Source organism: Xiphias gladius, chromosome 17, assembly GCF_016859285.1.
Source record: "Xiphias gladius isolate SHS-SW01 ecotype Sanya breed wild chromosome 17, ASM1685928v1, whole genome shotgun sequence".
NCBI lineage: Eukaryota > Metazoa > Chordata > Actinopteri > Istiophoriformes > Xiphiidae > Xiphias > Xiphias gladius.
In genome coordinates, this window is record NC_053416.1 from 6,610,108 (window position 1) to 6,636,645 (window position 26,538).

Consider the following 26,538-nt stretch of genomic DNA (forward strand, 5'->3'; position numbering starts at 1 on the left):
CCAGATTAATTAAGACTTTCCAGAGACCTGTTGAAACCCTGGTTTACTTTTGAACCACTAAACGTTACAGTCAGTGGAATGTGTGGAAATCAGTTTCTCCCTAGCTGCTCTTTATTTGGGACTATATGTGTCTATGTACAATGCAGCATGCATGCCATAAGCATGGTCTTTTAACTTTATTGTAGCACAAAATAAAAGCAGCTGATGAAGGCATCCAGAAAGCTGAGCTCAGGCTCTCATAAATGATAACTAATTGGATCTCAATGACATATGTGTTGTGGGTCTGGACAGAATGCTGGGTTTTCTTCATCTTTTTCTGACTTTACTCAACAAATAATATCCCCACTCTGACACCCTATTTGTGGAAAAACAGATGACTTAATGGAAAAGAGCTAGTAACCTCTGTATGGTGTCATTTGGCAGATAACACAGGCTTGATGACTACAAGTTCTGTGGTATTTTGAGGTAAGTTTATTCCCCTAAATAACTCTTGTTGTGAGATTTCCCTAATTGATCCGATTTGCCCGTTTGAAGTCAGCACTTATTAAGTTTTATGTGGAAGATTTAATAGGGTGGAAGAGAGGATTTTGGAATCAAACAAAATAAACAAGTATGTACATCAGTGCACCTGAGTGCAGTTAAAAAAAAAAAAAAAACTGCATGTTTCAAGCATTTCCTGCTGTTAAACCTGAAGTGCGGGACTTTAACGTATAAATGAACGTCCGTTAAGTTCATGCCCTTGCCAAACGAGTTCACACAATGCTGATCAAGCCTATCAACACCAGTTCATTCCCTCTGTATTTCGCAGTATATCGGAGCTTGAAATCTGGTGTCTGTGGCGACGTTCCCGCGCTGCGCACCAGCAGCCGATGCTTTTATCTGGAGCATCAGGAACGTTCCTGGGACGCTTCCTAGGTTCTTCTTCGTCAAACCAATAAGTTTGTCAGAGCTGTAGAGGGGAGCAGCCGTAGTAGTGACGGAGACGGAGTAGGCTGAAGCAACGAGGAGTATGGCGGAGACCGTGGAGGAAGAACCCAGGAAGTGTCCTCGAAACGTTTCTGATGCTCCAGGGAAAAAAAAGACACCCGCTGCTCAGATGGAGGATTACAGTCTGAAAGGAGTAGGCTATGTAGCTATTACATTTACTCTACATAAATAATGAATTATTGTCTTGGACCTGTGGAAATTTCTCGTATTCGACGGTGTTTATGTAATTACTCTCACTCCTAGAAGGGGGAGACAAAAGTTCTGCACTGCAGGTTCAAGCCATTTGGATATCCTTTCATCTGCAGTCTCAGCAATGTCTCCAGTTGTGTCTGTTGGCTCAGCTTGGCCTCTTTCCTGAGCCAAACTGACTTACATCAACAGTTACTTAGCAATGTTCCAGTTATCTTTTTTTATGGGAACATGCAGCCATAGTGGAGATACTTAATTTCAAAAACACCAACTTTTTAGTCTTTTATTTTTCTAAGTAATTTTAAAAAGAAATGTGATCCCTTCTTTCAAGGTGCATTGTTTCCAGATTCTGCAGCAAGAGTATTTAATGTCTGGTAGCTTTCAGTTTAGAAATCCAAGTATTTTTCTGCCAGTTTACACTCTTTCCCCCTTTTTTCTTTGTCACAGTTTTACTACCCAAGTGATCACTGTATTCCCTGCTTTCCACTCAGGCCCCGTGACTCCAGCCTTAATAAAGTCAGCATTGCCTTTGACAATGTGTGACTTAAAAGCAGGAAATAATAGGCCCTAAACAGTAAATCTTTACTGGTTATTGACCTGAGGAAAGGGAGCGAGAGTGCACGTAGGGGGCCATCCCACCAACTTCTGCCATGATTTTTTCTGCTCAAGTGTCCATTTTGGTTTCCTGTGAAAGAAAAAAAACCGAACAGGGGCACAGAGAGATGACTAGACAGAGAGACAGTGAAAGGTTTTGTAATTTAGTAGACATGAGTTTCCTCAGCATCTGACTAGAATGCTTATGCTAACATGAAACTGGGTGAATGCATTGTGTGGGTTTTTAATGAGCAGGAGCTCGGTGTTTCCAGTTACACTGGTAAAAATCCCAGGGACGGCCTTGGCTTACACTTTGGTTTCGTTCTCCAGCACTCCTTGGCAGTCGTTTTTGCCTGCTACTGCAGAAGAAGAAAATAAAAAAGCAGGGCAACAAGTGTTGCGTCTCTGTTTAAATTTTGTGCAATCGCCTTAAACCTCAGCCCACCCAGCACCGCCCCCCCCCCCCCCCCCCCAGGCAGCAAACAACAGCCAGAATGAGTTTTCCTGCCCCGATCAGCAGCCATCTCATCTCTTCCTCTCTTGAACTATAAATGCATTTACAGCACTGTAAAGAGGATGTCAATTGCTGGATTCCCAGCAGCTGGCTGGGCAACAGTCTGTGTTGGTCATAGGGGTAAGGGTTCAACTGCTGGTCAGAGTCTCAGGTCTGTCTGTCCCTCTTCCCAGCACACATAGAATAAAGGTAATATTGTATGCAAATTAGCTTTCTGCCCTATTTGTGGCATGGCCCAATGCTGATGATGCCAGTCTACCAGTATGTCCAAGACAGGAAGGGGTGTTGGGGGGGGCAGCTGTCTAAAGTCTAAACTAAACAGTTCCTTACCAGTAGAGGAGGTAGATGCAGTTTTGGAGGGCACATGTCACCTACCAATAAGGACACCAGATCTGAAAACATTCATGGATCATATCGGAAAACAACGACAAATTATTTGTTTTGTCATTCATTTTCGAGGAATTTTGAACAATAAACTTTTTTTAGCCCCATTTCTCGCAAGGGCAAAATAGTAAAATCACTGTATTGTTGGCCATGTTGAAATGAACATTGCTGCCCCTAAGTGCCACTAGCAGGGCTTTGGTCTTTCAATATATATACGGAACATGCCAGGATCTGTAAATATCAATCGTTTCCAAGCATTTACTTAAAATGTGTTTACGGCTAACACTCTGTGGACGCAGTGTACATTGCAACAAAGATCCAGAACTGCTCTGCAGTTGTTTGTTGGGTGTTGCCAGCTTCTGTTTCATGTCAAACTGCTTTGGAAAACTACTGTTGAGTAAAGGAGCTGATTTGTAGTTTTAGGCAATAGAAATTCAACAGGAACATTCAATAGCTGTTGAAGAAATGAAGAAAAGCTCAGAACTGAATTAAAAGCACAAAGCGTGGAAAAAAATGTTAGGGCCTGAAAGACATTGCAGCAGCTTTTAACAGCACCCTTGCAGACAATACTTTTGAAAACACTGTGATCTCATATTGGCTTGTTCTTAACAGTATTATCTATCTGTTGATGCAAAATTCATCGGAAAGCATTATCAGTGGACAGAAGGGTTGCTTTTGGCCTCTCATATTTTTGTCGGTTGTTCTTCTGGTCGCTTTTCTGTGAATGGCTTTGAGAAGATTATACATTAACTTATTGCCCCCACTGTACTTGCTAGTTGCGCTGTGTTGACCTTGAACTGAGTCTCAGGTTGTTTATTTTAGAGCTCTCTGACCTCCACTTTCAATTTCAATCAGACATGGTTCCAACAGAACTGATAATAACTACTTGATAACTACTACTACTACTTGATAACTACTTGAACTCAATAGAAAATGAAATCCAAATGTGAGTGCTTAACATTTGTGAGTACCAACTGTTACCCAAGTTGCAGCGCTTTATGTTTACATATTGCACTCTTCTTGTTGTCGAAAATGACAACAGCAGTATTCAATACAGACCAATTTTAAGGTTTACGTTGGAGGACGTGTTATAATGCCCACAGTTCCACATCAGACAAATCTTGAAAATGCAAAGGGGCTACATTTAAACAATATAGGCCATTTAGTTTTGAAAAAATACTACTTACACAGCCACATAATCTTGCACAGGTACTATTTACTGTTAATGCATTTTACTAGCAGGACATCTCTGGGTAAGTGATATTTTTCCAGCTTAACATTCACTACATGTCACTTCCAGCCATCTTAAATTGCTTCTGAGAGGTTTTACTTAATGCAGCAGAGATATATTGTTAAGTTTCCTCCAGTGTGGATCAAAACCAAAAATTCAGCCCTTGATGGCTACAGGATTAACAGGACTCTAATGCTCATGTACACAGTCCTGTCTCTGGGACATAAAGCATAAATAAAGCAACACAGACTGTTGGGGTTGATAAACATGAGAGCTGTGTGCATTTTCATGTGAGATTATTTCTGGGTAGTGACATCTTCAACGCTACAACAAGTAGCACAATGCATTGCCAAGCGTCGGATTCATTCATTTAGCCTCAAAATCCAGTCAGTCTCAATTTTAGCATAATCTCATCGAGGACTATATCAACAGACTTTGGTAGACTCAAACTGTAGTAGGTAATTTACGTCAGGATATATTTCACCAGAAGCCCACCCCTGTCCAACCAGGATCTATTAATACCAGGCCCCAAGGCTTGTGAGAAATGGTCCACTTTGGCATTTCAGAGCAGCCCAACTTACTTCCTGCCTCTTCACACCAGGAGAGCCCCGGGTATTTCCCATATGCATCCAGCTCTTGTTTCCTTCCCTGCATGTTGTCACACACATCCATGTACCCACACCCACACAAATACACACATCCACCCAAGGCCCTGAAGATATCCTTGCATCTGCGGAGTACAAGGATACATGTCAAAGCCTGATTTTATTCTCTCTTTCTGAAAACAGGGGGGGGGGTTGAAGCAAAGCTGAAAACACATGGCACCTTTCACCTCTAGGGGTAGCCATGGAGGAGGGGGAGGCCTGGATATGGAGAGGGTGGGGGTGTTTTGAAACACTTGGTCAGTGTCTGGCAACAGCAGGGTAATTGCTGTTACTAGACAGCAAGGCAGGGCATATATTGGTGTGTGTGTGTGTGTGTGTGTGTGTGTGTGTGTGTGTGTGTGTGTGTGTGTGTGTGTGTGTGTGTGTGTGTGTTCTTACACCTGGAAAAAATTCAAGATTTTACAACCTGGATCTCATTTTCTTTATTTGGTCATCATTCTTAGCGGTTATGATTACATTTTATTTAGCATCTACTTTTTACGGACGCTAGGATACTAAGTGCTTCATACAAGGCATCGAAGTAATAAGACTAAGCGTCTACAGCCACGCCAGTGTTGGTTTGAGTAAAATGCTAACATCAGCATGCTAACATGCACACAGTGACCATGCTAACAGTTAACTAGCACTAAATACAAAGTCAACTTGAGGCTTTGACTTTGATGGTGCTAGATGAAAAATCGCTGGATCACCCAAGTTAATACAGTTCATCCTACGGGGAACATGGATATATGTTCCAGGTATCATGGCAATCAATGCCATAGTTTCAAGACATTTCACTCAAAAATGTCAACCCAACTGTGGCACTGGAGGAAAAGGAAGGGGATCCCCATATTCATTAGGATTCCACCTGTGTGGAGCATGAATGTCTGTACATAATGACATGGGATGGCATTTGTCAAGATATTCCAGTCTGGACCGAAGTGGTGGACTGACTAAGAAAATCATATGGGTAAAAGTAAAGACATTCAACTGGAACATGATATAAAAAAAAAAAAAAAATGAAAAAAGGAGTAAAACAAATTCCATTCAAATAACATAAGGCAACTCAAGCAAGACCAAGCCAAAAAAAAGAAAAGTAAATTAGCATAAAGTCTCTGATAAACGTATTTTTAAAAAGAATTAAGACACTATTATCAACGTGTCACCAGCTGCCTCCAGAGCCCCATGATAACACTATGTACCCAATGCCAAATTAACAGTAATCTGATTGTGCTTATCTCAAAAATTAGAAATTACAGTGGTTTTGGAAGCTTAGGAGATAGTTTTAAATGATGCATGTGTATTTGTGTCCATTCGTGTCAGTGCACACTTTAAACCAGGTTCCTCTGACGTCAGGACAGTTTGAAAGTAAGGAGGATGGGAGAGAAAGAGGTAGAGGATAGGAAGTGACTGCAGGAAAGGAGGGAGGAGGGATGGATGTGTGGACTGAGATGCCCTCGATCTCCCAGGGGGCAAAAGCTCTGGAAATGGCTTCCTCGTTCAGGGAAAGTAAGGCAAAGGAGAGGGAGAAATAAACAGTACAAGAGAACAGGGAACAGTGAGGGCAGGAAACTGTCTGTGACCTGCTGGACAAACAAATTGGTTTGCGGGCAAAATGGATTAAGAGGTTGAGCTGGGCAAAAAAACAAGGGTGACTGATGTCGCAATGCGAGCTCATCCATTTTTGGGGGGTGGGGGGTGGGGGGGGTGGCTGAATTTAGAGGCTTCATGTGGTATTGTCTTGTGTATTTTCCTAGTCCGCGTGTGTATGTGTGTGCATGCGAATGCTCAGCAAGTCAATATTTGTCTGCTTTGCCACGTCCCTAGACATCCCATTCGGCGCAACAGACCGTAAAGCTGTCAAATGCGACCTGAATATTCTGTCTTCATCTGTTTCTTCCTTTTCTCTCCCTCCCTCTTCCTCGTGCTCTCTCACTTCCCTTTGATTTCTTTTTCCTCTCCGTCGATAACAATATCATCGGGAACAAATATGTTCCTGTGCTTTTGATGGCTTGTCTATCCCCCCTCGCAGAAAAGCGAGATTATCTCCTCTTATTTATAGCGCTTTGTTTGATCACATCATGAAGTCTTTTCTGCCGGTCTGAGTCTGTGTGTGTCTGATATTTGTGAGAACCAGTGCGTGTTTTACGGTTACTGCAATATCATCTGTGTAATACATAATGTATGTTCAATGTGCAGCTACTTTGTGTTTGCCCAGTACACTTTGTTACATTTTGTGCAGCCAGAGACTTAGATAATTGTCCTATTAGGTTCTTTCACTACTACATAGCTACTGTCACATAATGCCCCATCCATTTCTTGGATTTCTTGGTCATTTGTATCAACATCTCTAAAGCTTAGATCAAATAGTGGAAAAAAAAAAAAAGAAAAAAGAAAAGTGAATTCAATTTACCTACTTAAATTCCCTTCTGAGTCCCAAATACACATTATACAAAAACATGTCATGTCAAATCTTCGTTATCTGTCCCACTAGCAAACAGAGTTTCTTCATAACTACCTGGTAATTACATATACTTACATATAGCCAGTGAATTCAAGCTGTCAATGTGGTGGTAGGTTGGAAGTTTGATCGCTTATTTGATAGCTGATATTTCTGTCTGAAGTCATTACTTAACCAATGCTCCAGTCTGCTTTCTAACTGGTTTAGTTTTCCACCATGACTGTTGCACTATTGAGGTCAAATTTGTTTTCTAGACTGTATGATTTATCACTGTGACCTGTGTGATTGTCCCACACGTCGGAAACTGTGTACTGAATCCTTTACTGAATCCTTTACAATAATGTGCTGCACGTGTCTTGGGTTCTCCTGTGTTATTGTGGGTACATTATTATTTACACAAATTGCTGAAAACATACATCGTATTCGTCCAAGGTCGTTGCCTAAACGCTATTAACATTTCTGGTGTACCTACTGCTGTCCGGGTCACCATTTTCATACTAGTTACCTCAGTGTTGTAGCTAACTATCAAAATTTGCATTTTTGAATTAAATATATCCTATATTTACCCAATCACAGTCAGACTAATGCATTTCTATGTCGATAAACAACTGAAGAACATGTATATGCATGTATAGGCAGACATTTAGACATATGAATTAACCCTAGCCCTGCACTGTCATTTAAACCCCCTTCTTAAACACAGAGAGTTAGGACACATTTGAAGTCAGCTATCTTCCATCTGTGTTCCTTTTTATAAAACCATTAGTTAAATGATTTTGTAGTAATATCTTTATGATATCACTTCAGCGCCAAAATATATCATAAGAATTCTGTCAGCATTGTTTTTGACGTTGCGCTCAGCCAACTCCCGCATGTTACCATCTGTCTCATGCTTCGCGGTTGACATTAAGATTTATGTCAGCTAAAAAGGCATTTGCCGAACTCTATTCCGGCATATGAAAAGAGTGATTAACTTAAAATGGGTTTACCCCCATTACATCCCTGTATGGAAAGCCCTCTCGATGTATGTGTGTTGCAAGACCTGGTTGTAGCGCCTTATTGCAAATTCATCCTGTCTGCATGTTTGTTTGTTTGTGCATGCGTGTGTTTGCGCGCGCAATGTGTGTGAGTATGTTTTATTATTTTGAGAGGCAGCCTGGCGCGGGCCCAGTCTTTTCTGAGCCTTGATAAAAACGTGCTGGGAGCATGGTGGTACACACCTACTTCACTACAGGGTACAGGCAGTACCGTGGTCTGTCCTCTCCAATTGGCAGCCTCTGTGCTGCTGTACCACTGATAAGAGGTTGGTGTAAATAAAACTGTACAGCACAGCTCGTTATAACGCTGAAGGTAGAGTGAGGCGGGAGGGGGGGGCATAAAAGAGAGAGAGCGTGTGGTGTCTGTACTCATTGTTCTGACAGCATACTGCGTCTCTGTGTGTTCCTGTGAATGTGTGTGTGGACTTGTTTTGCTATTTGCATATGAACCAGATTGAGTTTTAGATGCTCTTTTTCTGCTACTTAATGTCATTCTGTCCATTGCTTCACTTTTATTTTGTGGCAAATATTATGGTTATGAATCTAGTAGAGACAGCTGAAGTTACGTGTTAGGCTTATGGAAATGAATGGAAGTCCTCACACGTGTAATAAAACCAACTTGTGTGTGAGTGAGTGCGGGGCAGTAGGAGGGGGTGTGTGTGTGTGTGTGTGTGTGTGTCTGTGTGTGTTTATGGATTTCTTGCTGTTTTTTGGTACTGAGAGTACTGTCTTACGTAAGCCATTTATGTAGGCTCAGTGAACAGCCAGGCTATGTTTTTGTTGGTGACTGCGCTTGTCTGCCCCCCTCCCTCTGTCGCACACACACACACACACACACACACACACACACACACACACACACACACACACACACACACATACGTACATGCACATTTTCTCTCCCTAATCTGTCAGCCTCTCTCCGCTCTCTCTCATTCTCCCTCTCTATCTCTCTCTTTCTCCTGCCCATTTTACAGTGTTAAAAACCACTGAGTGTGATATTGGTCGGCTATCGACAGATACACTGTAATTAGCCTTTTTTATTTCCCATTTAGCCTCCCTGACTCCTGAGAACAGATCATTCAGCCAATGCAGAAATGCATGCACATACAGTAAACAGTGTCCTGCCCTGCAAGAACCAATGCTGCATAGTGATTAAAGTGGGGGGGAGAGAAAACCTGACCTGAAGCTTTTCCATGTCAAGTTAACCTTCACGTGTTCATATTTGTGCAGAAGACTCCCAGCCAATTAGAATTTGAGGCATAAGCAACTTCTCAGTAGTCTTTTAATGTTTGCCCAACTGCTGCTGTTCTAAAATAAATAAAGTCCTTCTCAGGTCAGTGTGGCCCGTGCATTTCGGAGGAAATCTTTGATGGACAAAATTTTTACCAGTGACAGGTTTTTAAGCCAGTTGGAAACCCCTACTTCACACTAACAGGGCATAAAAGAATATAATCCTAGATTTAACTTTGGCCAGATCAGATTGCACAATGAATTGCACTGTTTAATTTTCTTGTTACTCACTGCTGAGTGGATACTTTGCCCAAATTGTCATCGCAGATTCCCATGAAAACCTTGCAGTGGGTAATCTAGACAAATTTCAAGCCTTTCTGTTCGCAATATAAATGTGTTGCCCCAGTCTAAACACTCTTGAGCCTTTTTTTTTTTTGCTCTGTGAGAGCTTCGGATCAAGCTTCAAAAGACGGAAATCTTAGCATTTGGCTGACTTGGTTGATTTCAAATTTTTTGCACAGGGCACAGTTTTGCTAACTCACACCAAATGTTGCCTGTTATGTTCACAGGCAACATTTCTGACCAAGAAGACAGCCGATTCTCACCAAATGCAATAATTAATAGAGAACTGCAGTCCCCCCTCCTCGCCTTGCTAGTCTTTGCTTCAAACTAGCATTTGGCTGATGGAGGATGATGCATTTTATGATAAGAGAATACAGATAAATTCCACAGACTGTCTACAGTTCAGTCATAAATACAGCTGTCATTTTATTCTTGTGCACGGGAGCTGTTTGTTTACCGTGTTGTGTTTACGTGTAATGAATTGTGCAGACTAGAATGTGGAATTTTTGCATTACAGCAGGGTCATTCTCTTGGAACAGTCAAGCTCTATTGTTGAAACTTTTCTCAATGTGGAAGCTCTTAGACAGGGTTTTTTGTGTAATGAATGCTAAATAGTGTCATGCCATCTCATGCAAGCGCGCATGTGAGACCATTTGACAACTAATGTTGATGACTCTATTGCAGGAAACAGAAGGTCTTTGCATGACTTTGCCGATTTCCTGAAAAGGCGTGTGTTCAATTCGGTTTCTGTATTTTTAACGTTGCATTTTCACTTAATGCCAGAAGCATGTTTAGCTGGCACAACAAGTTCAATTAATGCGCGTGTTAAAATGGAAAGATTCATGGCTTCATCAGATTTCGAAATGATTAGCGGTTTTTAAAGAAGGAACGCCGTTTTTTTCTTTATCTTCTGTGCAGGGTGAAATGTTTAGCGCTCATGTCAGCATGGTGGCCTATTTCTTGTGTGTCGCTGTGAGCAAAGACAGGCTCTCCAACTCTTATGTTTAATTCTGTGATTGTCTTTGATGAAAGATTCTGTTTAGACTGCGATCCCCAAGGGGTGGGGGGGGGGGGGCATCTGTTGCAAACTTAGCATATACGCTCTACCTGTGAAAGAAAGTAGGTTGGAACAACAAGTGTGCAAGTGTGAAGGCTGAGTGTGGGCATACAGTCATAAAAAAAATGTTTAGTCTTTCATAAGGGGTACAGAAAAATAGGACTATCACACCAAACAAACAAGGTCTTTCTCTGCCTCAAACTTTTTTTTTTTTTTTTCAATGAGAATAGCTTATGAATGGCAGCATTATGAGATCACATTCGCCGAACTGGATGATGTGAGTGTGGTGATGGTGTGTGTGTTGTTGCGCCCAAATACACTTATCACACCCACAAACTCCCAAAAATGGGGGCCGAGATTACTTTTTGCTGGTCTTCGTCTCTGCATCACAACGTTATGATGGTTGTTTACATTTGCAACTCAGATTCTGTGCAGTCATGGAACGGGTGTAAATGGGACAATGCACCATTGCACACCACATTATTTAGGGAAATGGGAGAATGAGCACTTAGTATGTCAGGGGAAATTACAGGCCAGGGAATGCACCATCACTTCCCTCTGAGGCCTGTGCTAATCCAAAATCCTCATCATGTCTACATGGTGAAATGTTGCCACTGTTTGGGGAAGCCCACAGCAGTTAGCTTTAAGTGAAACGCCCTTGAATGCCAAGGAAGTGGTTCGAGTACCTAGAGTCAACTAGATCCTATAGTAATTATAAGTTGTATTTATGGAGCACAAGTTGAACAAAAATGTGAATGATAAGATTGTGTCATTGTTTTAGCTTGTCTCATGATAGGAACTCAAGTCATTTTTTTCTTCACTGTGATTTTAGACTTTGATAACTTGAAGAGATTTCTGATATAAAGTAATGACTTTGCGAAGCAAAATCCCTTGTTAATCATTTATCATATTAAAATAATTCAGTTAAAAAGTTTGAGATGTGTTTCATCTTCCAGATATTAAATAAGCATCCTCAACTGTGTATTTGTTTTGACTTGACTTCGGTTTCCACGTGTAGATTTGGTATTCTCAAAGTTCTTAAAGTTCATTTAAAACTACACAATTTGCCTTTTCAGGAAACCAAAGAACCGGATATGAACATTGTGCTAGCACACTACACTTACAGTTTACACTTACAGCTGCAGTTGAAACTAGGATTATCAAAAAACAATAGCTTATTTAGCTTTAAAAACCAGCACAGCACACTGCTTTTAAAAAGCTAACAATCTGGCACCATATGAAGGAAAGTTTTCTTTATCAGGGGGATGCAGGGCCTGTAAAGACAGATCAAGTTTACAGAACGGGACTGTTATATTACTCTTTGCTGCCGGGCTTTGCAGGAAGTTTACTTGATTGGCAGGGAGCCCTCTCTGGCTTGTTCTCTTTTGCAGCCCTTTATGAAATAACTGAGCCACACTGCAACAACAGTTGTGCAATATTTCAGAGAGGGAAGCGAAAAGGGAAGCAGCTTTGGTGGCATGTGGCACCTGATCACCACTCCATCCCTACCTCCCAACATGCACACACGCACACACACACACACACTCACTCATGCACACACACACACACACACACACACACACACACACACACACACACACACACACACACACACACACAGCTGGGTTGTGCAACTTTTATTATGTCAGCTAAGAGCTGAATCTGTGGCAATGTGACACAGGACTCCCCACCAAGAGAGTAGACAGGGCAAATCTACCATTTGGAAAATCCTTTTGTTTGTCTTTGGTCTTTTTGTACTGCGTGATTAATAATTTTTATTTACTGCACATTACCTTAGGTGTTATTATTCATTTCAATGTTTCCTTTTCCTGGTGAGCGGCAGGGAGCACGTTTTTAATTTTGTGTGTGTGTGTGTGTGTGTGTGTGTGTGTGTGTGTGTGTGTGTGTGTGTGTGTGTGTGTGTGTGTGTGTGTGTGTGTGTGTGTGTGGAAAATAAAATCTCGCACAATGAAACCAAAGGTCAGGTTTATTTCAGTGTTGAAATAATACGCCTTTAGATTCTACAGTGTGATTTTGAATGGGCCCCTGGCTGGAGTGTATGTTTCTGTTGAAGGCAAACTATTATTTCCTACACACGTGACAAGAGGTATCAGCTGATGTCAAGTGTGCGTCTCCTCTGTCCCAGTTACCCCGTCTTTCCTAACTAACAAGTTCACCCTCTTGTAATCAGAGGGGCCTCAAGATTTATTGCTTTAATTTGGCAGTGAAAATGTCTGATGGTGGCTGTTACCAAGTGGAGGGCCCCCTGTTAGCACTTAGCTGGCTAACTAGAATGACGGGCATCTGGCTGGGTGGCTGCCTGGCCGTGTGTACCCTGGATTCCTGTGCTCCCACTTTTATTCCCCCCTTTGCCCCACAGTGACCTCACACAACTTCATTCTTCTTGAAGCAAGGCACCATGCAGGCATTTCCTGACAATTTATGTCCTTGTGCCACAAGCAGGGGCATGCCCTGCACTAAAATCCTATCCCTGGCCCATTTAGCACATGCCTCTTGGCCTCCCAGAAGACTGCTATAGTGTTGCACCACTGTCTGTGAGGCGGAGTCAGTATTTGCAAGTGTAAAGCTGATTTACTACAAATCACCTATATTTTACAGTTCTGCAAGCCGTAGACATAAATGTGTTTTTCGTACCTTTCAGGCAGTCATCGGTGTTCATTCTGTTGTTTTTTTTTCTTTTTTAACCAGATTTGAATTGCTTGTAGCATGAACGCTGTTTTCCAGGAACACACTCACACAGTTACACACATTCACAGCTGGAAGCTGCCCAGTACAATCGCAGTTAGATCTGTCGGCTACTGAAGAGGCCATCTGGGGCACCTGGGGGTTAAGTGCCCTGCTCAGGGGGATCCAGTGAAGGAAGGGAAATTGTAATCTGACACTCACTTACAGTTTACTTCTGACAGGATATTCACTGCAACGGATTACATATTTTCAAAGTTAATTTTAATTGAAAATTGATTTTAATACATTATGGAAATTAGTTTAGCCCTTTAGCTGCCTGGATAGTATGAAAGCCCCCATTATAAAATCTGAAACACTGCAACATGTTTTGGGACATGGTCAGCAATAATGTAAAGTATCTACATGTGCATGTGGTAGATTGGCTAAAAACACAACATGGCCCTTTCAGGAATAGTTTCACGGAAATAAAAGCATTGGGTATTTACTTTGAGCAATGATAGTCTATGGGTAGCACATGATGGAGTCATGATTGCACTTGTATGGGCATAAAATTGTCCCAGTTGGTCAAAGCAGGGGCAATCAATGAGCTCAAATCAATGGATGGAAGGAGTCCAATGCAGGTTAGCGGGGTAACTGTAGCACATAAAAATAATAATTATAGTTGAGCCAGCAATGATGAATCAGGGACTTAAAGAAGCAACAGAGGGACTATGTGATTAATGCAAATGAGGGACATCAGTGGATGCGTTGGGGGATTCAGTCTACATCTCCACTACATGTCTTGTTCTCCAAAGGTTAAGTGGCTGCTTTTGCCAGCTAATTCGGCCATATGCTCATCTGTGCATTTGACACTGGCGCGCCATAAGCTCTCACTGCAAGTTGTGCCTCTTGCATATGCAGCCAATTAAAAAGGGCATTGCTCACCAGGCTCAGTCTATTTAGGCTAAAGTTGTTACATGGAAATGAATCTTGTGATATCGCAGATGAATCTAGGATGTTCTAGCTTTAAAGGTTGCATTACAGTGGCTTATGGTCTTGTCACGCTCACTTGTGCAGCGTACCATCTTTTGCATAACTTGTTGCATAAGCACTCTACTGGCAGGCACACTCTGTCATGTACGGTCCATGTCATTTCTGCTTTTGGTAGGCCTTATTACAGTACAAGCCGTTCCCTAATGTCAATGCGGTTGCAAAACCACACAAGCCATCTCTCCCTGACTTTTTTTTTTTTTTTTTTTTCTGTCATCTAAGAATTGGCTTCCTGTTTTCATTGTGTTCTGTTTCTCTCTCTGGAGGTGTCGTAACCCAAGAGGCCGTGCCAAGAACAAACCAAGGTCTGGTCGGGAGAGATCACTCTGTGCTTGCACTGAAAACAGACACACAAGCCTGCACACCCATTTTGCACACACACAATATCCAGATGTTAAGTTTGTGTGTGTGTGTGTGTGTGTGTGTGTGTGTGTGTGTGTGTGTGTGTGTGTGTGTGTGTGTGTGTGTGTGCGTTTGTGTTTTGCGTCTGTGTACGTTTGTGTTTTGCGTGCGTGCTTCTATTTGATGTGTGATGTGTATGTCATGTAAAGAGCTTGTTGCCAAGCCATAAAAATCATTGTTCGAGTTAGGCTGATCTGATGTGCCCTCCAACGGCACCCCGTGTGTGTGCATGCCAGGCTCCTGTCTCTACTTTTATTGTTGTACAATGTTGTACACACTCATAAAGTATAGGTGAAATGGCATTCCAGATCATTTCCCGAGGGCTACATTCTTGATCTAATTGTGGAAACAGAAGCAAAGTGTGGTGGAACAAAAACGGAAGAGTACTCAACAATAACTTAATGGCTTTGAGTCAAAAGCAGGAATGTATTAGTCTTGTATATTAACCTGACAACATTTGTACACACACTAAATATATATTTATATGGGTCTAGAGTATATATGTAAATAAAGACTGTTCACTTTTAAATATCCATTGATCTGGAAGTTAGGGAAATTAGACTTGCAAAATATTACAGCTAAGAGAATGATATGCTTGTGGACTAAGCCCCATTCTTACTATGTCACATGAACTTTCAAACATAATGGACTCTAGTTCCACTCATCAAATTCTAAAGTTAAATGTAGGACCCATTATAAATTACAATACACCCATCAATCAATCAAAGACTGAAAAATATGAATCTGAATTCTAAAGAAATGAAAGAGGATCAAACGATGAAAACCCGAGTCTTTAGGTGATACAGTATCAGACTGCAAATCGGATACCAATATATTGGTCAATATTTGTTCTTGTTTTTTGTTTATTTTTGTTTTTTCGTTGTTGTTTTGTTGTTTATGCATAAACAAAACCTTTGTGAACTGGCTCTCCTAAATTTGTTTTTTTTTAAAGAATTGTGACCAAGACGTGACATTTTATAGAGGAAAAGTAAACTTTTCAGTGCTCTATGGCTTTTGTGCCAATACATGTGCCAAAAGCTCGTTTTATTATTGATTTATCGGTTGTGGAGGTTAAAGATTCACTCCTTGATTTCGTTGTAGCTACCTGAAGGTCTGCAAATCCAAACACTTACTCCCAATTCACCGTCTGTCTTTAAAAGTTTGGGTTCAAAATATGAAATATTGGAATATGTGTACCTTGCTAAGTGTGTTGTGGTTGCATTTTTTTTTTAGCCTAAGCTATAACACTAACTGAAATAAAGTCTTCATTTCAAATTCAAATCACGATACGTGATTGATATTTTTCAGTGTAAAATGTAATTCAAACATTCTTCAGTGTTCAGTTCTGAGTGGATTTTTCTAATGAAATGTATTTTGTCTCCACCTTAGCTTTAAGATACCCTTTTCTTCTGTCCATTTCATACTGCTTTTCATATGAGGTACTTGTGTGTAATAAGCGTCCACTCTCTTGTCTCTTGTTTTCCAGCTGGTGAGAAGGCCATAGTTTGTGATCAGTGTGGCGCCCAGTTCCAGACAGAGGAATCCCTGGAGGCTCACCGACAGATCCATACCGGTATGAAGACACACACATACAGACATATCATCATGACACCACGGACATAAACAAAAAGATTATGAGCTCTTCTGCGACATCAACATGTTTGTATTGGTTGAATTTGTTCAGAGAGTTCCACCTGATTCTGTTCTCTGTATACGTATTTGTCAAACAGGCTGTAGATACTGCATTTGAAATAATAAGCATATTTTGATGAGACAAATTCTCTTAAAATAGAAGCGAAGGAGTTAAAGTACCCTCGTAAAAACTGAGAAAAATTGAGATCACATTGAATCATAAGGTCCTCCCTGATTCACACTCGCAATCTATATATTTTCACAAATCAGCATGCATGTCATGGTGTGGTGTGTGTTGTGGTGGAGTGCTCCTTGAGCCCTCTCATTCAGCCTTCTCTGGCTAACTTGAGCCATGGATTGACACATAAGAGAGATAACATCATCTTGGATTAGTCCCACTTGCCCTAAATGAAGACAGACCCTACAGTAATCAACAAACTGCGAAAACTTGGCAGGCCAATGTTGTTTATCAGTGCTCAGCTATGAAGATGGGAAGACGGCGATGATCTAGGTGCCAAGATGTAAATAGGAAGAAGTAAATCCCCCTTCAACAGATGTGTGATGGCTCAGAGCAGCTTCACTGCTGGCGATGAGCTCTTTAATTTGGGGGAAAAGAATGTCTCAAACTTACCCCGGGTCATTGTGAAGGTGGTGTGCTTGGGGCAAGGGTATGTGCCAGAGGATTCAGTATGCATCGTGGCTGTATGCATGTGTGTCTCCGAGTCCTTTGTTTTTTTAGTCGTATTCATAACACATTGTTACTTATTGCTGGTTGTTTCCCTACCTTCTATCCAGATTGTCCAAATTGTTGGATAGAGTGAAAATCACTCCAGATTCACAATAGTTACTTCCCGTTATGACCTGCCTCACAGTTGCATAGTATTTACTGTACTACCGTACTAGTGTTAATAAGAGGGTAGATAAATAATATGGTCCATAATGTAATTCACTGCAGATATGGAGGAGCTATTTGGAGCTGGAAAAACAAACAAATGAAACAAAAACAAATAAAAACAATTCAAATAAATGGACTAACATGATATCATGATAACATAATGATAATAACAAATACAAATATGCTTTGACTTTCTACTTTTAACTTTTTAAATATTGACGTGGCAGTTGTGATCCGAAGTTCAAGTGATGTCACATCACAATGGCTCAAGTTAAAATTTTGCTTTAAAGGTGGTTCTCAAGGAAAGGCCACAGTATCTCCAAATTCAACAGGATTCATCCTCGGGGGACCGTTCATGTACACAGCAAGTTTCTTGGCAATCCAGCCATTAGCTTGTGATGTTTCGGCCTTAAAGTTGAGCTTTTGCTCTGTGGCTGGCAGCGGAGGAAAGCTCAGAGCGTGTCCAAAATGAGAGAGGTTCATCCTCTGAGGTGCACGACTGCGCTAGATAAATGTCATGGCAAACTGCCCGGCAGATTTAGCATGTTCTTGTACACAAAGTATTAACCTTGGCCTAATAGCGGTGTCAAAGCAAAGGTCAGGGGATCACCAACCTAGCATGTCAAACAAAATCAGATGAGAGAAAAGAGTGCTGCCAATGCACATTCAGACCAGAAACCGATCCCCAAAATAGCTACACATCATCATTATCCACATCTTGTGTTTTGTCCTTCATCTGAAACCGTGACCCTCCGGCTCCTAATATCAGCTCCCATTGGGTGTCTCCACTTTTTCTTTGCAGCTACTCATACCCCCCACATTCCTCCTAAACATTTGAGAGGGGAAGGTGGGGCGGTGCAGTCAGGATTTTTGGGGGGTTACTCCTGAGGGGCATGCCCTCAGCCAATCAGCTCGCCAGAGGTAAAGAAAGGTTAAATGAGGCTAATGATCCAACAGCCATAACAACGGAAAGGAGTGCTCTAAATATAGGCATTCTAGTCTGGAACGAATGGAAGGGTTTGGGGAGGGGGGCAACCGCAGCCAGGGCCAGACGTGTCTTCCTGCCAGACAACTGAGCAGCAGCAGCAGCAGCAGCAGCAGCAGTAATAGTATAGTAATCATCCATGTGTTCAGCCCCTGTGAGGGATCAGAATTTGAAATATGGGCTCTGGTAAAATATGACAGGGCAGTTTCACCGCACCGTCTGATTCTCAGTTTCTGTTTCTCTTTCCTTATTATCTTTATGGGACCGTACAGCTACATTATGAAATTCCTGGCTCTGGATTTGAACACTTGACATTTCACGTCCCCATTCTGAAGGCATGGCCCTTCTTTTCAATATTAATGTTAAACGACTAATTGCTGCCAGTACTGTAACTCAGAATTAATACATATTATGTGTGTCTGTTAGCATAATTATGGAAGCCAAAGGTAAATTAGCATACTAATGTTCAGGTAACTTATAATTAATATATTCTTGTTGTTTTTTTTTTACATCAATTAATAATCAATATAAGTGTCTTTTACTGTCATTCGAAATATATTTATCCACACATGCATCTGAAAAAAGCAGGTTTTCTTTTTCATGCCGCAGATCTGCTCATTTGTGGCAGATGGTGTGTTTATTATTGCCTTATCTGAGTGTGTTTGTGTGTGTGTGTGTACTATTACATTGTGACATTCAAAGGTTAAGTATTATTCATGCACTGAGCTCCACCGTGAGTCGAAGGTTGATAGCATTTAGCCAATTGGTCCGTTTCGAGCAGGGAATGACTGATGACATGAGAGTTAGAGAGGTAAACAAATAAATCCCTTCCTGTGTCTCTCGCTGTAACTTTGTGGAGACTTATTATAAACTTGTCTGTTTTTTGTCTGTTCTATTGTCCAGTGGGAGCTTGTACAACCACTCATGTAGGTCTTCTCCAGCCAGGCCAATGGACAAATCGGGAGTGTGTTTAAAGTCCGAAACACACCGCAGTGCAGCTGCACAGCATGCTGACATGTACTGTGGGATTGTAGTCTGTATTCATTCAGTTAATTTGCCATGTGACGGGCCAATCTCTCCAGCCATGGCCTGCCGGGACAATGATTTTGAATACCAAATTTCGGAAGTCAGAACTGTGGATCATAGATATTCATTCAGATATTCCCATGAGAGTAAGTCTGAAACAAATGTACACTTTCAGGATTAATCCTCCCAGAGGAAAATGAAATTGACAGACTACCTATCATGGTCCTAAAATTATGAACTCTTTCAATTGCAATGACCTTGTGGACCTCTCTGTATTCAGTCCCTTTACATCTTAGCCTGTTTTACTTTTTGAGGCCTTTAAACTCCGAGAATAGCTTAATTGTTATTATTTTTCATGATACGAAAGTCCCCCTTTTTGATCCCGGGTTGTGATGAATAGGCCATCCTCTCGGCCCTGCTAGGCCTTTTAGACGTTTATTCTGTTTCAGATATGGCCTTATTTATGTATCTATAAAATGTAAATAATGATACCTCAGCAGAATATACAGGGACAGACAAAACAAAATAAACTACATCAGATACAACAGCAGCTCCACTGGACAGTACTGTGTTAAATCAGTTTGAGCTAGAAAGCTTAACAAACATGGATTTATTTATACAGAAATGTCTGTGTGTACAGTACCCAAGACGCAAGGGGGTTACTCTTGGCCATCAAAGCCAGATTTGATCTCTGCCTGCCTCTTGGCAGCGCTTCAGCCCTTGGCTAATGTTCTCTGTAACAATATTTGGCCTCTGAAACTGTGGCTGTTTCTTGCTGCTTTGAATGGGAACTATTGTGGCATCTCCTCTGTTGGCCTGATCAGCTGCAGTCTGACTCAACCTCTGTCTCTTTCTCACTTTGTCTGTCCTCTCTTGCTCTTAACAGAACTGCCCATGCTCGGTATATCACATGACTCTTTATGTTACTCAACTGCGCGCGTATGTGGGACATATAGCGGGTGGCTATCCGAACCCATTGGATTGTTTGGAGGCCGTTGAGGCATTCCTGAAGTTGTCGTCATTCCTAATGGACAAGTGCTTCTGCATGGGGGTGGGGATGACTGTATGGGATGCCAGGGGAACTAGCAGCAAAACATCATGTGGCTGTTTTTACACAGTGAACTCGTGCAAATACACATGCACAAACACTCGCTGCAAACTATCCCCTACTTTGGCACTGCTGTGCAACGCGTACACAATCCAGTAATGCCCGTGTTCAGGAGCCGAAGTCACTTGTGTGTTGCGTTACATCTACTCACAGCTAATTTTTGTCACACATTTTCCCAAATTGAATGGCATCACATCAGAGAGACTCTCACTCTAAACTGGGACCCGCTTCAGGGCTTTTGTAAGCAAAGAACGCAGTCTGTCTGGCTTTCATGGAGCTCTCATCCTTAAAGAAAGACCCTGCTGTCATATACAGTTGTAGCCCATTTGCTACTGTCTCTGTCTCGTGTCCTCCAGTCGTTATGCAATGTAGGCGCTGAGATTTGGACTCATTTTTAAAGACCTTGCATCGATAGCAGCCTTCCCTAAGGCCGTCCTCATAAGGAGGATTTCCTGGTGGAGACTTCCATTTCATCATGTGCCTTTCAGGTGATTGACAGGAAGCAGGGCGTAATGTAATGTGCATACTGATATGCAACGACTCCGGATTGCATTTTTATTTTGAAATACCATCTGGCCAAGTATGAATGGCAGTCAGTGGGTTTCTCTGAATGGAGGAGAAAACTTTTTTTTTTTAAAACCAAAAACCTTAGTGCGTGTTCATTTGAATTCTGTTTTTTTTTTTTTTCGTTTTTTTTTTCTGGAATTTATCAAATTTGTTACTGGAAGAATGTTAAAAACACAAACTTGGGGTTTGGTAGCCAGTCCTCTGAGCTACTTCTAACATAGAAAAACAAATCTATCATCAGACAACAAGCTTGCCTACCATCTCGTGAGTTTGTATTTTCAAATTTTCCTCCTATAATACATTTTTTGAACACTCAAATGCATCCAGCTGCGTACAGCAAGCTTGGTATAGGACTAATATAATCAAAGGCAGGGGCGAGCTAGACCTTTTGCAGAAATATCAAAAACCACCTTAATTAAATTTTTATGTGATTTCACATGATGTAATGCCAGTCTGCAGTGAAATGCCAAAGCATGCCAGTGTGCTCAGACTTTTCTCGTCTGAGCAGCATTGTTTCTTTCAAAGAGATTTTTTTTTTGTTCGCAATTCAAAATGACATGCTTTACATGCCATACTAGCATGCGTGCCGTTCCTCTGGGAGCACACGCAGGCACACAGGTCAGTTGTTTCAATGTCAACATAAGCATCAAAGAAGCAAGTCTTATTTCTAACACTGGCTTTCAATTTATGGGCCAGAAAAAAGAAGACTCTACCAATTAATGAGGCTTGGATTTTTTTTTTTTTTTTTTTTTAAACCAAGGACAGTAAAGTGCTTGAACACGTAGTGTGACCTCTGCTATTGTAAGGGTCAGTAAAATTTAAGCAGCTAGTTTTTGTTTGACACGTACCGTCATTACTGCATACTTTATTATAAATCTTTGGTGATTTGCTTCGCGAAGGAAGAGTTACTCAAACAGTACAAACAGTCCTCAGAAGTCAATGTTTCCGGCAGAAAAGCTCTAATTCTCCGTTACTACTGTACACCGTCATTTCCTCTTTGTGATATCAGCTGTAAGCTGTTTCCAAAGCTTTTAAATGTAGATTTTATCCCACACTGTAGTATCATATTGTGAAAGTGTTGTGCTTATTTACAGACAGCCACCTCCAATATGTCATTTTCAGTTTGCATTTCCAGTAAAGCCTCTCCCCGCCGGGCTGTACAAGACTGTTCTGATCACTGAGCTGCTGTTTTTCTCTCATTCTGTCTTTATCTCTATACTTCTGCCAGCAATAGTCATCTCTTTTTTTCATTAGATTGTTTTGGTCCCCACCATAATTTATAGCTCTTGTATTTTATTGGTAAAACCCACCACACTCACATTCCACTTGATTAAACTGGAGCTTGGTGCAGAAAAGCAAAAGGTCAGAATATGTGCATAGAGAAAGTGGCTCACAAACATAAAAATAAGCAATAAATTAAAGTAGTTTTGTTTCTTCTGCCTGCAGATTTTAAAAACCCAGATTGCACTGCCAGAGCTTCATGCATTTCACAGGCTCTGCAGGCTCTACAACTGCCATTGTGAACTGTATATCCCCATGTGCACACTTTGCAACTTGCATTGAAATCTGCACATTAATCCATCAAGCTAAGGCCGGAGTCTGTATGAGGAGTTCCCCGTTATTCAACATGAGCTTTGAGTAGCACTCGAAACGATAGGGGACTGCATCTCCCATGTGACCTGTGCAGAAATGAGTGCGGAGTCCACATGCTTTGGAAGAATTTGTTGTCCAACTGTTGGTGTTCCTGTTTATACATGAATCATCTCCATGTGCACACATACACACTGTGGTGCCAGAGAAAATCCACATATAATAGGAGGGGGAGGCTGCTCTCCTACTCTTTTTTTTTTCTTCTTCTTTCTTTCTCTCTTTATCTCCCTCTTTCCTTTTTTAAAGTCTTGTAATACAGGGAAAATATGCAAACCATGGAGTGGCAGTAGTGGGTTTAGCCAGTGGGAACACAGCGTGATTCCAGCAGGCCGCGGCCACAAAGTAAACACTTTCTTTTCTCAAGCCAGAAATAGTTTGGCTCGCGAGAGAGTGGCGGAAAAGGAGGAGGAAGGAAAGGAGGAGAGACAGAAAAGGAGAAAGGATAGAGTGGGGAAAGGGAGTACAACACATATGGTTATGCTAAAAAGAAGGTCTTTTTAGTCCTATTTCTTTTCTTTCCCATCTTTTTCTTCCTTGTAAAGTGTTCACACTGCTGGCCTAGCAATCCCTGACCTCCAATACTAACACACACACACACACACACACACACACACACACACACAGTCCAGTCATGTCACTCAAGCAAATTAGGCCAATGGCAGCGCTACACAGGGGTCACGTCAAAAGTGCCGATTGTCTCAATCACATTAGTCCAGCACTGGCATCTGTTTAGCATTTAGTTAATTGTGATGTTATTAACTTGTCAGTGAGCATTAGGGCGGCGATAAGCAAAGCAAATATTCTTCCACCCCGGGCAGGCAGTGCTACACGTGTTGCTGATACACACACTGAGGCACACACATATATGAATTTACAAGCGTACAGCCCCCTGGACCATGGAAGTGTGAATGTTATTCCAGTCAAGCTACTGATCACTCTTAACTCCAGTTAGCTGTTAGAATTAAATTATCACGTTTAAAAGGCATTTTAGCTCAACGCAGCTCTTCGCTAAAGGGCAGATGTGCATCGGCATTATGACTTCTGATCACAAAACGCTAGCACGGTGAGCTTCCCGTCGGCGTCATCTGGTGAGCCAAGCTGCCGATTCGCACTGTCCTGGTGCTTGTCCTTTCAGCATCCCACTCGTAATCGAGCAAGCTGTCCGTGGACGAAGGCAGATTATCTGTCTGTCTGTCTGTCTATCTGTGCCCAGCTGGCCAGGGAACTCACAAAGGGCATTTTGGGTCAGAGTAGGGTATCTGGTGCCATATTCACGGAGCCGGGCCAACACTGAGACATAGACACACACAGAGACAAACGAATTTGCCCGTGTGTAACAAACAAACAGGTAAAACACTACCAAGTACATATTTATGGCTCTATGTTCGATCAGGATCACACTCAACCCTCCATGAGGGCATGAATCTTTTTTTAGCTGTCCAACTTGTTGCCCTCTTCATTTTTTCAAAAAATCATTTTGTCTAAAAAAAAAAAAAAAAAAAATGGCTCCCAGAACCTTAAGTAAAATTTACAAATTTCTTGTTTTTTTAAAAGGACTCAAAAATACAGTTAATGTGAGACTGATAAAAGCAGCAAATCTTCACATCTGAGTAGCTGGAACAAGCAGCATTTTTGGAGCTATTTTTGCTGGATAATTGACTTCAGCAGTTTCTTGTTTTTTTTTTTCAAAGGCGTTACTACAGCTGATCGATTAATCAGCTCTTTCAGTACCAACTGCAGGATATGCAGGTTCGGTGTCAGTGACTCACATCATTATATCATAAGAAAAATTCTTTAAGACAGTGATACTAGAAAGTGGTTTCTGTCTCGCTATCTTGGGAGCTATGATCAATGATTCTGGCTCTATATTCATACAGATTGTTAAATAGTATCTATTTACTGTCAAAATGTTTGCAAGATGATCATTTAAAACCCAATTTCCCTTTACCTCCGTCTCTGTAAACAAATACCTCTTTCTCTTTGGCTCCCTCAATCTCCCCCTCCTTGGCACTCACTCTCACTCACCTTCCAAAATAAGAAGAGTACAAGTGGTCAGAGACACTATCGGTGGCTAAATTAAATCAAGTGGCACTAGCTAGACTACAGTCAGTTCTCCTGCTACTAACCTCCTCCTTCTCCCTCAGCAAACAAATTTTTTCCCCAGATAAGATCTAAATGAGTTTTTCCAGGCGGAGGAAGATCCTCCGTTTGGCTGATGGATACTGTGCGGGGCTGCAGTGTTACCAACGCCCCGGTAGTAATCATCCACCACAGCCATAAGTGTTATGCACAGCGGCCTATGTGAATAGGGGGATGTGTGGTTTGTGTGTAAATGAGATAAAATGTGTGAATGAGAGCTGGCACTGCTACGTTCCCCCGCACCCAGTTTCATTCATTGAGAAATACCCAACTGGGCCCCTGCACTGCAGAGCCTCAGTGCCGGGGCTTAGTATCATGGTGGGCACAGTCGCATTGAGGCATCACCACAGGAAACCATGGGACAACAGCATGTCAGGGAGGGAGGTAGTATTCTTATGAGGGGGAAATAGGTGGGTGGGATCCAGTAGCAAATTGGGATGTCCGTAGTGAGCAACAGTCTGGCTGCGGGAGAATCCCCACATGGATGGATCATTGTAAACCAGGGACAGCAGCCACACAACCAAAGAGACCAATAAAATGATGTGGTATGGGCAGCAGGAGGGTGGGTTGGGGGGACCGGATTATAGACTCCCAGAGGGCTCTGCGATTCACGGGCCATAAAATGGAAGTCAGCAGGACACACTGCAAATCTGGCCAGCCAATATCCACCATCCCTTTCCTCTCTCTTTCAACCCTGAGGATGTGTCTCAGCCGTATGTCACAATGCAACCCCAGCAAGCACGTCCCGTTGTCGGACAATCTTAACTCCCTTGGATGCCGCTTTTCTCACCCGTTACATTTGCATGTCAGCCGCTGCGGCTTTGTTCAAATCTGCTTGGTAAAAAAAAAAAAAAAAAAAAAGGAAAAGGACAGATAAGGAAAGAGACAGAACAGTGGAAATCAACGAAGGCATTTGCCATTCAGGGAATAAAAGGCCGCTTTTGTCAGTAGGTCCCCTACTTTCAGATATCCCATCGCATTTTAACCTTGGCAAGGCGAGGACTTTGAATATAAAAGGATTCGCCCAAGAGAGTCAAAGAGAGAAAGAGATGTGGAACACTAGCCCCACGTCAACAATAGCCAGGGTTCTTTTGTCCACAGCGATATTTGAAGTAAATCTCCGTCTGTAATTAGATTGGAGCTGTTTGTGGACATCTTAGGAGAGTGCGTCAGTGTTAAAACAGCAACGCACGAGGGCCCTTTTAATTTACAGTGCAAATACCTTTCGATTAGTGTGGAGAGTGGGGGGGGACTGAGAAGGAGGGACAATAGAGGAGTCTTTCAATCCTTTTCTTTTTGTTGTTGTTGTTTGAGAGCGGGAAGAGGTTTGAGCAGCTCTCCTGTGTTCCTTAATTGTGAAGCAAGGAGATTAGTACGAGTGCTTCCAACCTTTCACCCCAAACAAAGGAACCATCAGATCCAGTTGCCTAGTGACACAGGGGTTTCACACCGGCAAATTTAGCCGCTGCCTTCACCACTCCAACTCTTCGTGGAACATTTTAAGAGAAGGAATGAAACCTCCAGTCTTTGCTCGTGCACCCCACGCAAACCATTTCTGTCCCTGTCCGTCTGACAGCACCCCTTAATGGCACCGAGCAGCCACACTAATGCAAATGGCCGTTCATCCTCACTCCAAGTCTGTCTCTCAGACTCGTATAAAAGTTAATGTACCCGTGACAATGACATTCAGAAGACCATTTAGCTTTGGACAAATGCTGCATTTCTT

General features: G+C 41.9%; 1 protein-coding gene across 5 annotated transcripts in view; it reads left to right on the plus strand.

Annotated features, from left to right (window-relative positions):
- Positions 1-26,538, plus strand: part of zbtb16a (zinc finger and BTB domain containing 16a) — a 144,024-nt gene that overhangs the window by 74,926 nt on the left and 42,560 nt on the right. For all 5 annotated transcript variants that reach the window (XM_040149737.1, XM_040149741.1, XM_040149738.1 and 2 more), the window contains exon 4: positions 16,297-16,383. In XM_040149737.1, coding sequence (XP_040005671.1) covers positions 16,297-16,383 — 87 coding nt within the window. The remainder of the gene's footprint in view (positions 1-16,296; positions 16,384-26,538) is intronic.